At 49.2% G+C, this 15,725-nt stretch overlaps 1 protein-coding gene across 1 annotated transcript; it reads left to right on the forward strand.

The window, feature by feature from the left end:
* The first annotated feature begins 986 nt into the window (after positions 1-986).
* Positions 987-4,249, forward strand: LOC142059572 (zona pellucida sperm-binding protein 3-like). Its single transcript, XM_075098377.1, has 9 exons — positions 987-1,385; positions 2,207-2,325; positions 2,407-2,510; positions 2,723-2,900; positions 2,976-3,096; positions 3,203-3,294; positions 3,364-3,509; positions 3,786-3,905; positions 4,119-4,249. The coding sequence occupies exons 1-9, from the start codon at positions 987-989 to the stop codon at positions 4,247-4,249; spliced, it is 1,410 nt and encodes a 469-aa protein (XP_074954478.1).
* The last annotated feature ends 11,476 nt before the right edge of the window (positions 4,250-15,725 follow it).

A 15,725-nucleotide genomic window follows, 5' to 3' on the forward strand; every position in this document is an offset into this window, starting at 1 on the left:
ACCCCATTTCCCTGGTCACCGACGTAAAGCAGCATTAGAAACACAGCATGGACACAAGCACAAAGGCTAAAAAAACTCCTCCTGGCTTGTTCAGCTGCACCATGAAGAGTGGGTGCATGCAGGGTATCACCCCTGTGTTGAGGGAACCCTGCTCACTGGGCTCTGCCATCACAGCAAGCAGCTATATGTGACACCCCCCCAACTTCTTCATCCAGACTGGCAATGTAAAGCCAGTAGTCATCATACTGTACACACAAGCAGCTGTGCCAATTAGCATAATTAACACACAAGGGTTAATTAATATCTTGATTATGCCTGCCATTCACTTATCAGCTGCTATTATGGGAAGATCAGCTTTGGTACCTCTGCTTTCTATGTAAATAAGCTGGCTATGATACCTTCATTACTCCATATATATAATTACCCAGCGCAGATACCCATTAAATCAAGCACAGACAGATTGCCAACACACGTGGGCCAGAGCCCAGGTGGATTTTGCAGTTAAAGTCCTCTCCATTTCTGAACATGCCACCATGACTGGTGCTCCACGACCTGGGGTTTGGGGAATTGCTGATGCTGATGATGTAGGGGAGACCAGGGGAGAAATGCCTGTGGGACCCTGGCCAAGCCATTGCCATGCTGGTGGTCAAAACTGGCTCCATCTCACATAGCAAGAAGGACACAGGCACAGGTACAAGAGGGCTTGTGGCCAGCTGGCCACCAAGGAGGCAACAGCAAGATTGTAGGACATGGGACAAACCGCTCCAGGGCAATTTCAGGTGCAGGTTCAGGGAAATCACCCTCCATGTGCCAACAGGAAGGTGTGGTCCAAGCTGGATCCCATTGCCCTGGGCTGCTCCTAGCTGGGTGGGAGCCATGCCTGCCACTCCCAGGTGTGCCCCATCTGAGCTGGGGCTGCTGGGAGTGCTGGTATAAAAGGCTCTTGAGCAGCATTTGCTCCATGAGCTAGTTTTGTTGGGATCAAGATGGGGCCTGGAGGTAGCCTGGGTGCAGCTCTGTTCTGCTGGGTGCTGATTGAAGCAGCATCTTGTAGCCCATGGGGTTTCCCTCAAACTGACCTGGGAGTCTGGGGGGACTCTTCTTGGACTCAGCCCCACGTGCCTTCCTTCTCCCAGTCCTCTCCCTGGGCATGGGTGGACATCTCCCAGCTTCAGGCTGCTGCCCCACTGCACCCTGTGGCTGTGGACTGCCAGGAGGCGCAGGTGGTGGTGACCGTGCACAGGGACCTCTTTGGTATGGGACGCCTCGTCAGGGCTGCAGACTTGACCCTGGGTTCAGCTGCCTGCTTGCCTGTGGCCCAGAGTGAGGTGGACAACACGGTGACCTTTGTGGCTGGGCTGCATGAGTGTGGCAGCACCTTGCAGGTGAGTGGGATGCCAGGGTGAGGGGCTGCTCCATCCCTAGTAATGCTGCATAGGTAACAGACCTTCTCTGGGCTTTGACCAGCACTGAGTGGGTAAATGGACATTTACCAATGGGTATTGTGGACAGCCTAACTGTTAAAGAGAAATGTGCCATCATACTGTCTAATTTGTCTTGGCAAAGATCTTGGTCTCAGAAATGACCTGGTGAAGGTGATGCCAGGGCTTGGGGTGAGGAGGGGCTCATCTGGTTGTAGCAGCTCTTCAGTGAGGGCTGATGTGACCCTAGCAGAGCTAGTTTTTGGAGCATGGGTACCATCCTTAAGGCCTAGATGAGTTGCATGTTCAACAGCAAGCAAGGCTTGTAGTGGTTTTATGACAGATACAAACAGATGCCTGAGTATATGGGAGAACTGGGCATAACTTGAAATTGCAGTGACTGTTGCTGGGAAAGGGTCTTGCTGACCTCTTTAGCAGGAGAGGACAAAGCTGACTGGGGCTGGTGTGCCCCAGCTTACCTGGGGGATAAGGTTTGCAGACCTACTGTCCTACAACCCTTTCACGCCTGATGTTGGTACTGGCAGGAGTGATGAAGTCATCAAGACTGACCTCCTGCAGGGCTGCACCCTTGAACCCTGTGCTGGGATGTCAATAGAAGCTTGATGGAATCCTAGATACACTGGATTGGGAATGTGGAGGAGAGCCTGTGCCTTTGCAGCTAATGGATCCGTGGGTTGACTGTGCTGTCAACAGAAGCTGTGTTAAGCTTCTGGTTGACTGGCTTGTTTTACTGACTTATCAGCTCTCCCAAATGTCCCTTCCAGATGACCCCAGACTCCTTGATTTACAAAACAAGTCTGTCCTACAAACCTACTCCTTCTGGCAACCTGGTTATCGTAAGGACCAATGCAGCTGTGGTTCCTATTGAGTGTTACTATCCTAGGTGAGCAAATGTGGCTGCCCCTGCTCCTATGGACCTGAGGTGGTGGTGACATCTTTGTTAATGCACATCTATTCCATTTAGGAAAAGCAATGTGAGCAGCGATGCTGTCCGGCCCACATGGGCTCCCTTTCGCTCCACTCTGTCGGTTGAGGAAAGGCTGATGTTCTCCCTACGCCTCATGAATGGTGCGTGCAGACCTGGCAGCATTGTTTCCCTCAGGTTCCTGCCCCTGCCAGCTCCTGGCCACATGCTGAGAGCCCAAAGAGAGCTATCTGGGCTAGAATAAATCTTTCAGGAGTTTTGTGGGAGGTTGCTCCTTGGTTAAAAGGCCCCATGTGCAAGGGAGGGCAATGTGTGTGTCTCCAAAGTGACCTGTAGCCTTGAATGTGCCTTCCAGATGACTGGAGTGCTGAAAGACTCTCCAATGGCTTCCAGCTCGGGGAAAGTCTGCACCTCCAGGCTGATGTTGCTTCTGGGGATCATGTACCTCTAAGGCTCTTTGTGGATGACTGTGTTGCTACTCTGAGTCCAGACAGGAACTCCTCTCCCCGATACACCTTTATTGACCTCAGCGGGTAAGGGGTGCAGCGCTTTCTGGGTGGTACTACTGTAGCTGGCTGGGATGTCCCTGACTTCTGACCCTTGTCCAGGTGCTTGGTGGATGGGAGATCAGATGACACCACTTCAACCTTCATCTCTCCAAGGCCGAGGCAGGAAACGCTGCAGTTCATGGTTGATGCATTCAAGTTTGCAGGAGATGACAGAAACTTGGTGAGATGTGGTACCCACTCTACCTCCCCCAGCATGTTCAGGAGCTGTGCTGCTCTGCATGAACAAATTTAATTAACCTTGGATGTTGGTTTAATTTCCTTTCCAGATCTACATCACCTGCCACCTGAAGGTCTCCCCAGCTGACCAAGCCCCAGATCCTTTGAACAAGGCCTGTTCCTTCAGTAAAGCCAGCAGCCTGTGAGTAGCTGGTACATATAGGGAGGGGACCAGCCTGGAGAACAGGACTTACAGGTAATTCTGTTTCAGCTGGGCTCCGCTGGAGGGTACTGGAGACATCTGCAGCTGCTGTGAGACTGGCAACTGTCCACTGTATGGAGGATACTCCCGGAGAACTAACCCTCCAGCCAGATGGCCAGGGAGGCGCTTGAAGAGAGACATCCCTTCCAAGCAAGGTAGGGCTTTGTGTCCAAAATGTAGCCCCCAAGGCAGGGTGACCCTCCAGGTTGGGGTGGCCAAGATGCTGGAAGATATTTAGCAAATGCATCTCATGTTAAGGACAAACCTAGCTCTTCTCCAACGTCCTTGGGCATTGTAACTGTGCCTGTGTCCTTATTTTTAAAACTACTGGAAAATTCCTCTTGCAGGGTCCACATTTCTGTAAACCCTGAAATCCAGAATAAGCAGGAATTACCTCCCCTGTGAACTCATTCACATCCATCTCTTCTTAGGTGGGTCCTCAAGGGCAGCAGAGGCTGAAATCTCAGTTGGACCACTATTAATCCTTGATCCAGCTCAGGGATTATGGAGTTCCTCGGGAGGTCTTGCACCAGCAGGGAAGTCTCCACATGGTATGTGGGGGTTTTTTTTTTGTGTATTCAGGTCTTAATTGAAGGTGACTTAGGTTAATCTAGTCATGAATGTCACACCAGGACAGAAACTTTCTAGTATAATCACCTAAAAACAGTGTGGGGGACTTCTTCCCAAAGCTGCCTGCAAGTTCATCCACTGACAGATGGTGGAAAACCATTGAATGTGTGGTAAGAGACTCTTATCTCTTCCAGGTGCTGCTGAAGGATTTCCTATGCTGGTCCAAGTTGTCATGCTCACGGCAGCCACTGTGCTGAGCTTAACTGCTCTCGGGCTCTTTCTTGTGTGCAGAAAATGTAGCTGCCCTCTTGGAGTGTCATTGTAACTCCCTGACCCTAATAAAGAGAAATGTTTCTGTCCTCCCCTTGTGTCCTCAGTGGGGAGTGAAGACTGCAGTTAACCTTTGCTTGGGTCCACCCCAATGGGTGTTGGGGCTGTACTCAGGCAGCACCCTTCAGGGAAGCCATCTCCTGGGGTGTCCACATGCTGTAGGGAAGCCACCAATGAACTAGTGGTGGGACCAAAGACATGGAGAGCTATTGCCACCTGCAAGTGCCATCGTTTGGGAGATGCTTTAAGATGGAAGGTGCCTCTCTGCAGGAAGACTTTCCAAATGTCCAGTGCTGCTGTTGAGGCTCCTCATATGTTGTATGCTTGGCATGCAATGCTGTGCCTGATAGCAAGGAATCCTAAATACTGGCTGCAAACAAGGCATGGCTCCTATTTTCAGGAAAATGAGGGAAGAATTGATGCTGCCAACAGATGCTATAATGGATTCCTGACTCCAGTAAGTCCTGTTTGCTCCTCCTTAGCAGGGGTGATGATACTGGAGGGTGTGACAACAGCAGCTCTCTTTTGGGCTTGTTGGTGTGAGTTGTTGCAACCTGAGTGAGGAGGTACTACCTCCTGAAGGACACAACAGCAGCTCTAATTTTGGGATTTTTGTGGGTGTTGCCTGAGTATGGCTTCTGCTGCTGGGAGAACTGGGAAAAACTTGGTGTTGGAGGTGGACAAGGGCTGAAGATGGGTGTTGCTTCTAGTTGGTATGGCATCAGCTGTATGGAGAGCAGGGAGCAATGGCTGGATGGGGAGGTAGAGCTGGTGACTTTACTTAAGAGAAAGAGGACAAATAGCTACTGGTCCACCCACTCTAAGCATTTATATTTTAAATATAAAGGAGGTGAAGCCCTCAACCAGTAGGTCTGCCTAGATTATAGTCACCGTTCCTTGCAGCAGCCTTGGGGACTCTGTCCCTGCTGTGCTACAGAGGACAGGAGTCCATATTGCACTCACTTTGCATCAAAATGCATGAGATAGGCCTCAAAGCTATGTTAAATAGCTCTCCTTGCTCTGTGGCTTTCCCTTCTATGCAACATAGCTTATCCTGACCTCTTGGCTTAGGCTGCTGAAGGCTTGAGGTATCTTCTGCCTGGTGGAGTTCAAGTTAGGTATGAGCTTTTGGTGTCTTGACCCCTAATATGGTGGGTTGAACACCAGTTGCACTTCTCAGGAGCTTGAGTAACACAAATATTTCTTAAAAGTAGCTTGCTTACCCTGGGCTGTGTGTCACCTGCAGCTGTGTCCTCAAGGAGCAGTGGTCACCTCCCCTCCAACCTGGAGGCTGCATGACTTTCTTATCCCATGGCTGGAGGGCCATGTGCTTTGAGGTGCTACTTGGTGTAAAGATTATAGCTCTGCATCAGGTTAGCTAATCACCTTACGTAGTGTGGGACCCTGAGCACAACGACGGGGTCAGATTCCTTGAAGACTGAATGTGCCTTGGTTGGCGCTGATGACCCTTGTGTGCTTTGCAGGGAGAATCCCCAAGCCTGTTGACTCCCTCTCCATCCTTCTGGTCTAAATGACCTTATGCCTCATGTTCTTGCTTTCTATATTCTGGGAGAATTCAAAGACCTGATCTTTGCAACAGCCTTTTCTGAGCTGAGGAAACTATTTTTGGCCCTGGATAAAGAGTAAAAAGGGGTAAAGCAGTAAGGTTGATTCAGAGCAATGCCAGCAGCCCCAGTTCTTAGACGTCTGGTCTTTTGCTAGTGCCTTCTGAAAACTGCTGCTGTTAAAGGCATTGAATTTGGCAGCTGAAGGCTGGAAACAGTGCATCTGCCCTTAAGCTCTTGGCTGCATTCCCCTAGCCATTAGGATGTGATCTAGTGATGCTGCTTCTCCTTACAACATACTCTAACAAAGCCTGAGTGCAGCTACAGATCTGCAAATGAGCCTTCCCTAACACTGAGAAATCAGCTTGGCATTTGTGCTCTGTGGGCTTGGCAGGATGTGGAGCAGGAACCCCCTCACCAGGCAAGCTTGGTTGGAAAGCCTGGGGATGATGTACTTAGGGCAAACATTTCCTGCTTCTGTTTTCAGTGAATTAAGCAGATGAGCTGAAATAATCAGGTGGGAAAATGAGGCGGCCATGTAAGATTTTTTTTTTTTTTTGGCTGAAATCTTCACAGATCAGGCTGTCAGCCTTCATGTTTAATGCACAAGCAACTTCCTGGAGGAGCTACAAAAGATTAAGAAAAAATAGGTTTTAATTTTTACCTTGACAGGGTGACATACTGTGAGGCTGAGCTGAGTGTGGCCAGGCTGTGATGTTATTCCTCAAAAGGCTGTTGGTGTTCCTCCCAAGGGCATGCAGACCCAGCCCTGTCCTCTGGGTGGGAACTTGAAGGCTGTCTTTTACAGGCAGTCCCCCATCTGTCCTAAGGCCCCTCATTGATCTATAAAGCCAATTTCTTCTCACTCTCCAAAGAAACCTGCCACTGAGCAGGGCCTGCTGCTCTTGTCACTGTTGGCCTATGCCACAGGGGTTTGACTGTGACCTGTGCCCCTCTGGGTGTCACAGCTGGAAGAGCTTGTGAAAGCCCAGCCCTATGCTGGGCAGGTACTGCCAGCACTGCCTCCCTTCCCAGACCTTTGGACATATGTTTATTAATAAACAAGCCATGCTTTGTGGTTTTTTCTTCTTAATGCAAGATGTGGACTTGTGACCTCCTATGGTGCAGGGTCTAAGGAGGCAGTCATCAGTATAGGACTTCTCTAAGGGCTTCAGCATTTAGCTTAGGAAATGGGGAAGATATCTGGCTGGGTTTTTGGCTCCAGCTTCTCTTGGATCTGATCCTATTAGCACTAATCCCTGAGTCTGTGCTCAGACCCTCTTTTGAGGCCCATCTTCAGCAGGAAAGACTTGTACTGGGAGTTGCTGTGCTCTGGGCTGTTGTATCTTCCAGCCAAACCCCATTCCCAGCCCAGGAGGGGCAGTACACCAACTAATGCTGCTTATAATGCTGTTGGCTTCCCTTGTGATAGCCAGCACATCTGTGGATTTTAGTGTTATAATTTAACATAGCTACTAATTCTTCAATGAATTATTAATCCCAAACAACTCTTTCCCCCTATTTACTATGAAAAAAACCTGATAGAAAGGCTGAGGAGGAGATGGGTTTAGCGGAGAAAGCTCCAGGAAATCCAGCCCCAAGTGATGGCTCCCAAAGTTGGGATTGCTGTAGGTGGATTAAGGAGATGGGGAAGCAAGGGTGTCTCATGGAGGATGATCAAGAGACCAGGCAGGAATTTACTGCTTGATGTTCTTAAGAGTTCAGTAGTGCCAGATGCTGCTTTACTGCCTCTAAAGGCACCGAGGCCTCTTGCTGGAGCTGTAGTAGGGGACATTGCTAGCCCATTTTTCCTGCCTTGTTTAACACAGCCCTGTGCACAGAAAGTGCAGGGCATGTGCTGGTTGTGGTGCCCTACTCACCTGCTGTTCTCCACATAAGAGCCCCATCAACCCCGGTCCCATAACTGGTGCTTCTGGACTTCATTAGCATTCACTTCCCTTGCACATGTGAACATCTGAGTAAAGACTTAATTAGAAAGCTGTAAGATGCTGGCAGAAAAATCAGTTTGTGAGAATTAATAACGTGAACATGGTCCTTCCCTCTGACCATGGTTCACCCTTATCTTCCAACTTAAGGGGTTGCAGTTTATTTTTAAGCAGGATATTTGACATGGCAAGATTTGAGGTGCTTCAGTCCATCCCATGGGACTATCCCCTTCATGGTACTGCCATCCATCCTACAGCAGAAGAGACCTTTCTGCAAAGGTTTCCTGGTCTGTAAGGTAGATAGCTTAAAAAAAAAAAGACAACTAAAATTTCCAAATTTGATTGAAACCTCTAGGTGTGTGCAGCCAGGGTGTCATTTCAGGGGTTTATTCTCCAGTTTCTAAAGGAAGAAGCCTCATCTGTTATCCCTGAACTGCCTGCCTTGCAATTAAACACAAAGAAAACCTGGTTTGTGGAATCCTACAGTGTCAGGGAGCTACATCTGCCCAGGCCAAGGACTTCCTTGCCATATTTATTGCCTTTTTATTTTCCTCCTAAGCCAACAGCCCTCTTGCCTTAAATGCTGCATGTGTATAGCTGCAGACTTGGTCATTTAAATAGGAGTCTGCAGGCACCCATGCCCTGTTGTGCAAGGGGCTCCTTTCCACCCTTGGTTTACCCCTGTGAATATACTTCCTGATGTCCCAAGGATCCTATTTCTGCCCCAAATGTTGTCTGGATCTCACCCTGATTTTTTTGTCTGCACTATTACCCTAGCTCAGGGGCCTTAGCTGTACTCTCCCACAGAGGTGTCCCTGTTCCTGGAGTTCTGTGAGCATGTGGGAAGCTCATTAAAAATAAATAAATATTCCATGTACTGTAAGAAAGCAGGAAAAATACCCTCTGGTGTTCTAAAAACTCATCTTCTGTGTTTATTTTTCTTTTTAAATCTAAGAGTTGTGGGGAGAGGGGACCTGTGAGAAGGGCATTTCCACCGCTGATGTTATGTGGGGCTGGTCCTTGCAAGGGGAAAGCATCCCAGATGTGATGTGCTTGGATGTGAAGGGTCCAGGGATTTATTTCTTGTCAGGCTGAGGATATGAGTTGTGTCCTTTCTCAGCCCTCTGCATCCAGACATTTTTATTACAGACATTACATTACATTTTGATGCCCAAATTTATGCATTAGCATGTACAAACTGGCACCTGAGTATCAGGGCTAATTTCCCAGTAATGTATATTATCGATGCCCTGACTGCATACGTTCAAGGGAATTGCTACACATTTTTTTCCTATTTTTTCCCTTTCTGTGATGATCAGCAAAGCAGAAGGTTATTCTAAGCTTTTGGATGCTGCTGGTGGAGCTTTTACAGGCAGTGAGCTTTGCAAAGGTGTTTCCTGAGCACTTAAATTGTTTATTGTAAATAATAACCATTTTCTCTGTGCAGACCTGGGGAAGCAACTGAAAAGGAAAATTTCTGGTATCTCTTACAGGAATTTATTCCCATCCAAGAGACAAAAGCATTTCCCCAAGGAACTGGAGTTAATTCACTTCTCATGTTTTTGCTGCCAGAAAAAAAAATGCGCTGTGGTGTAAATGGAGATGAAGGAGCAAAAGCCATTTGAAAACACCGACAGTAACTGAAAGTTTTGTTGCATTTGCTGAGGTAATTTAGTGTAATTCCCTGCTAATGAATTAATGTACCACTTCTTGTTCATTATAGCTTTCCTAATTTGATTTGAGCTCTAAGTGCCAGCTAGTTAGCTTCATTACCAGCAAATATTAATGTAATAAAGCAGGTTTTGGTGGAGTCCTTCATTCCCAGCAAGCTTTGTATCCAGGTGATGTGCTAGGGGAGGGCTGGGAGGAGGAGGAAGAGGAAGTTCAGGGATGCTGTCCATCAGGGAGGCTTCATGGGTGCCCATCAGCTTCTGAACGTGCAGCATCATCTTTTGGTGGCGATGTCCAAGGGCTACAGGGTTGTTCCACCCTTGGCAGGAAAGAGTCTGTTTCCCAGCAGCATTGCAGCATTACAGGGAGGAAAACCAGAAGCTAAAAGATATGGTCATTGCATTAAATTAATCAACAATTTTTGGTTTATTTGTGGAGTGAGGGGAGCAGCCCTGGCTTTGCTTTTTAATAAATATAGCTTGTTCTTTAATAAATACATTGTAGGAAAGGTGAAGAAGAAGAAAGTAGAGTACAGGTGATGTTTGTTTGTGAAGACTGGTACACAAGTGTCTTTGGCCACACAGGGGAAAATGTCACTCTGCAGCCCTGCTTACTTATTTTTATATCTTCTTCCTCCTGTAAACTTGAACCAGAGGCTTTGGCCAAGGCTGATGCTGGGATGGGGGATGAGCAGTCCCAAGGAGCCTTCCTACCATCTGCCTACATGGCTGGGGAGCTGGGAGGGACAGAACGAGCTCTGCTTCAGTCATGTTCTTCGATGCAAATGGCTCCATGCATAATTTAAGCTCTGGTTTGCTTACACTGAGTAATTATCTCTGCTCCAGCTAAGAGGGGATGGGGAGGGAGAGCTTTCTTTTTTCAAGGACTTTTGTTGTTGTTTTCTGCCAAAAGTGATTCCTAAGTTCTGGGTGAAAAGATTTCCCCATGCTGCAGTGGGTGTCCGCTAGAGCCTGAGAGCTGGGCATCATCCAGCATCCCAGAGGTGACTGTGGATGTTGTCCCAGGCCGCTGCATGAGCCAACCACTGGGGAAATAATTTTTTTAAATCCATCACTGGAGGCCATTAGGTGGTTGTGAAAAGACACACTTTAACATAAAGCTGAGATGGGATGTGATCCTATGACTCCAGATACGAGGTTATGAGGTCCCAAGCCTGGTCCTGACACCTCCTGGGACTTTGGGTACAGATTTTTATGAACTCATTGGGTCCCACCTGGCTCAGGTGGCCTTGGGGATGCAGCTCTGCTCCCCTTTGATACCAGGGCATTGCTGGACCCGGTAGCAGTGCTCCTTATTGCTGGCCAGTGCCAATGCCTTTGATTTTTCCTGTATTTCCACCCCCCACCCAATCCCCAACATTTTAATTATTTATTTGGAGCATGATTAATGTTTTGTCTGACGTTGTTCTGCCAGGGGAGGCCCAGTACATTTAGATTTAGCAAGATCTAATTAAGAAGCCCCATCAAGCATGTCATCCCTTGTCTTACAAGTACCTCCAGGGCTCCTCCAGTATGGCTGTGTTTTGGCAGGCTCAGCTGGACCCGACAGCTCTGGGTAGCCTGGGGTTCTTCAGGGGAGTGCTGCCCTGCAAAGAGGGGCTGTTCCAGCCAAGCACCGTTTGTCCCATGGTCAAGGCAAGACCCCGATTGCTGCTGGCTCCAGAGTATGGAGATAAGAAGCGCTTTTAGTCTCAAATTTGCCCTTTCTGGCTGCATTTTAGAGGGGACGCTCTCCTCCTGAGAGCAGGATGTTGCCAGGCTGAAGCTGCCCGGTTCCCACGTGCCTACTGGAGATGAAGCATGGGGTGTTGATAACATTCACCCAAGGAGGTGATGTGACATGGGGCTGCCATGGCATCGGTGCTTCGCACAGATCTCTCAAAAGGGCAGTGAGGACAGAGGCAGCCCCCGTATAGGACACGCATGTGCATATGCATGCATGTACGCGTGTGTGGCCACTGCCACCCAGTGGTGGGAGAGCACCGAGCTGTCACCCAGCAAAATGCATTTTGTAAGGTGAGATAACACAATAAGCAAACATGTGTTATCCATTGGTGCAGGAAGGGCCTTATCCAAGTACTGGAAGGTTGAGCTCCAGGAGTGGTGGTCACTGGGGAAGCAGACTTTGCTGGGCTGCAGCTGGTGGTGGAGCTGCCAGCTCAGCTCAGCCTGTCAGGCAGAGACCCTCACCCCAAGTTTGGCTTCCCATGGCCTTGGAAATATTAAATACCCTGGGCAGCCCCATCTGGGACCCCCACCCTCACCCTGCCCATGGCCCCAGGAGCCCGTTTAAGCTCAGCCTGGTTTTGTCGTTGTCAGTCCCTACTTGAGCTGTGCTGCAGGGATGCTGCTCTCCAGCCATGCCTATTGACCACAAACTTATTCCCACTTTGCCTTGCACCTGCCTCATCCTCACTGCCTTGCCTTATGCTCCAAGCTCTCCATTGACACCAGGTTCCCCCTCATGCCCCTTCCCTCTCTTGCAGAAGGTGAGATGAAGGCTCCTGCCCACTGCCAGGTATCTATCCCAGCTCTCCATCCCTTTCTTTCCCTCTCCTGGCAGAGCAGGAGGTTTTCTTCAGATGTCCAGCTGACACTGCTCCATCCTTGGTTTATCGGCCCCAGAGGAGGCTGGAACCCATCATCAGCTTCTGGCTGAGCTGCTCATTCCACGAGGATGGAGAAGCTGCCCCAGGCACTGAGCAACTGGCAGCCATCCTGTGGTACAGAGGACTCTAGCAAGCTGTGAAATCACAGACTGGCAAGTGTGAGGCACAAACGAGAATTAATTAGTGTGCCGTGGCCACGAGCACCCATTTCAGGCTTATGTCTGGCCGGGCTCAGCTTTTATATCTCCATCCTGTGGCTGCCAGGAGGGCTCAGCTGGCAGAGCCCAGAGAGGAGCTTGAGCAGGAGAGCTACCCTGGTTGGGGGTTTAGTGCTGAATTGCATCGGTTGAATCCATACCCTAGTGCTAAGTCACTAAGTGCCCTAATCCGTGGTTTGGGTGTGCCCCTGAACCCGCCTTTCTCCTCCAGTGAGGATGCCCTGGGCTGGGGGTGAGGAGGCAAGGGGATGCAGGATGCTGTGGTAATGCCCCAGGGAGAGAGGGCTGGGTTTGTGCTGGGGGTGGTCTCAGTTTTGAGGTTGTGTGAGCAGCATGAGTATGCTCTGCGAGGTGCAGGGCTTGCATGCTCCTTGCTTCCTCCTTGCACAGCCTTTTCTTGCAAGAAGATAACTAACACCAGAAAGTTATCTGGCTCCGAGGCAGGAGATAAGCAGAGCTAGGGAGGATGTGACCCCCAGCTTGCTGCACCGTGGAGAAAAATCAAGATGGGAAGGTGCAGCCGAGCTGCACCAGCCCATGGGGACCACAGCTTTTTTGGGGGTGATGCTTCTTTTCTCCGTATGAAGCACAGCACCCTGGCTGGGGGGGTGAGTATGAGGAGGGAAGAGCCTTGGTGGCCCCCTCACAGATGGATTTAACCCCTGAAAGCTGGAAGGTGAGGCTGAAGGAGTGCTCCTCTTGCAGCTATAAAGAAGCATCATTGTACAAAGCGCCGGTACATCACTTGCAGTAATTCAGCTGTGGAACAGCAAGGAACAAATAAGACAAGATGCTGTACATTAGCAGAGGCAGGAGGCATAGCTTCTCCCTTCAAAAACAAAGCATTTGTCTTCCAGCCACAGCAAGCAACCAGCCCCGAGCGGTGCATTGGAGGGCCAGCTAAAAATCCAGGGATGCTTTTACCAGCTGATGAGCTACAAGCAGGGCTGGTGGTAGCCTGGCCTGAGCCAGGGCTATGTGAAATAAAGCCCACCGCTGTGGGGGAAGAGGTTGCTGCAGTCCCCTGAGGGCAGATCATAATAGATTTGAGAAAAAAAAACCTCGATCTATGTTTGGGGACAGCTTGGTTTTTGGCTTCCCAGGGGTGGTCGGGATGAGTGCAGTGACCCATGGGTGCAGTCTGGGCTCCTGTCCCCCATAGAACCAGCTTTCCCAAAGCCTGTCCCCAAGCCAGAGCCTTCCTTAAGCTGGAAAATATCCCATTATCCACTTTGATGGCTGCCTTTCATGTCAGCAAGCTCAGAAATGATGTCTCCAGGCAGTTGGGGGCTATTTTCAGCCCTTGCCAAAGCGAGACGTAGCAAGACGGCTTCTTCTGGGGTGAAACTTTCCAGCTCAGTTTCATGAGCTGAAGGGACTGGGTGAGCTCCGATGAGTTTTTTCAAACTATAAATGCCAGTAGAGCCTCTCATAATTCAGGCCAACTTAAACAAGAGCTGTGGGGAGGGTCAGAGCCAGAGGATTTGAATGCAAAGATGAAATTCTGCTTTAAATCCCATCAGACCCTGACTCTGGCTGGAGCAGCTACCAAGCATCCTTCCCGGCCAAAAATCAGCAGGATGCATGGCAGAAGTACCCACCATTCTGGGTCGTTGGCCAGTCCATGTCCTTGTTTTATTTGCTGATGGTTTCTTTATTGCTTCTTGGAGGAAACATGAGCCCTTTGTGCCTTCCTTTGCCATCTCCAGCAACCCTCTGGTTGCTGGTTTAGGTGTTCCTGAGCAGGTTTTGGGGGCCAGAGGAGGTTTGGGGATGGAGGACAGGGACATTGCCAGGATGCTGGGGGGGAAAGGCTTGTTAGCTTGTTAATATGTGATGTTAAGAGAAAGACAAGGTGTTTTCCCAGTCCAGCTCCGGCTGCATTCCCCATCGCCCTCCCCATGACCACAAGATAACCTCAACCAGCTGAATCTAGTCTCTGCAAGAGCAAAGTCCATTAATTCATCATTAATAACTAGGTTGGTCGTGCAATTAATAACATTATTAATAACTGTTACTAGCGTAACAAAGCCATTTTTACTAGTTTGAATGGTTTCTCCATATTTGTGTTAATAATAATTTCCATCCTCTTGAATTTTACCCTAAAAAATCCCAAACCAGCAGATTTTCCTGCTAAATAATAATAGCAAAACCCCTCTGGGTTTGCAGAGGAGCAGCGAGGACATTGCCCGCAGTTCTCCATATGTTAGCGGTGGCTTTTATTACCCCTTAACTTGAGCAAACAGGAGTGGAGGAATTGCCCCTGTCTCTGTTTACCCCTGTTTTATGGAGGTTTTCCTTCTGTGGGCCCTAAAGGTTAATACAGTGCTTACTGCTGCTGTCACTTGGATTTATCAGAGAGCACGAAATAAAGCTTGCATGGCTGTATATTCATTCTTAATAGAAATGTGGGGGAAGAAGTTATTACCCTTGTCCATATGGCCCTGGCTGCAGCAATTGTCTTTAAATGCCTGGCCCCAAGGTGAGCAGCTTTGCCCTGAGCTGTGCAGGAACCTGAGCTTTGTGTCCCCATGCTGTGCCACAGTTTCCCCTCTGGCTGCTTCTGAGGCTCGTTCTGGGGCTGCAGGCAATGCTGGTGCCCCAAATCTGGATCAGCTGTATCTCCTCATGGAGCTCTGGCTGCCCTGAATTTTTGCCTCATCCTCTTCCTGTCATCCTTCAGAGGAGTTATTAAAGAAAAAAGCTACATCTATTAATCATGCTTTTACAATGGGACCAGGCTGTAAAAAGCTCATAAAAATAAATAAGTAACCAGCTGTTGACACATGGAGTAGTGGAGGGAGTGCAGAGGAGTTGTCCCATCCCATGTATCCCCATGCCAGTGCTGGCTGAGCCTGGCTGTCCCCTATCTGGGATGTGGGATGGGGACATCCCATCCCTCGATGGCCCTATTTGTGAAAAGCAAGGGGTTAAGGCCCCCCTCGGGGTTCCAGCCCTGGGGGTAGGGGGAGATGCAGAGGAAGATAATGCATCAGCATCATCAGCACCATCTTTCCCCCATGGTTCCCTCTGCAGGGCTCTTCCCTCTTGTGGCTTTGTCCAGGGCTGGGGTGTCCCAGTGGGACCCAGAGGGATGCTGCCTGAATCAGAGGCACTGGGCCCTCCCAGGTGCTGCACATGGTGGGAACATATGCTGATCGTCCAGGTGATGTCATGTCCCTTGGGTCTTAAAAACTAAAAAAACTCAAATGTAATTCAACATAACTTGGGTGAAAGGCTTTTTTCCTGCTATGATTTGGGTTTAATTCAGACTGTTTTGATCACTGCTGCTTCCTCTTTAACAGGCATTTTGCATGAGCATCCTTTGCTGATGGTAGCAATGCTGCGTGGCAGCAAGGGTCCTGGCTTGGGGGTGACACTGGGAAAAGCCTTGAAACAGAGCATCTCTGACCTGGATTAAAAATAAGGAGTCAATGTGGTA

This window comes from Phalacrocorax aristotelis, chromosome 7 (assembly GCF_949628215.1).
Source record: "Phalacrocorax aristotelis chromosome 7, bGulAri2.1, whole genome shotgun sequence".
In the NCBI taxonomy this organism is placed as follows: domain Eukaryota; kingdom Metazoa; phylum Chordata; class Aves; order Suliformes; family Phalacrocoracidae; genus Phalacrocorax; species Phalacrocorax aristotelis.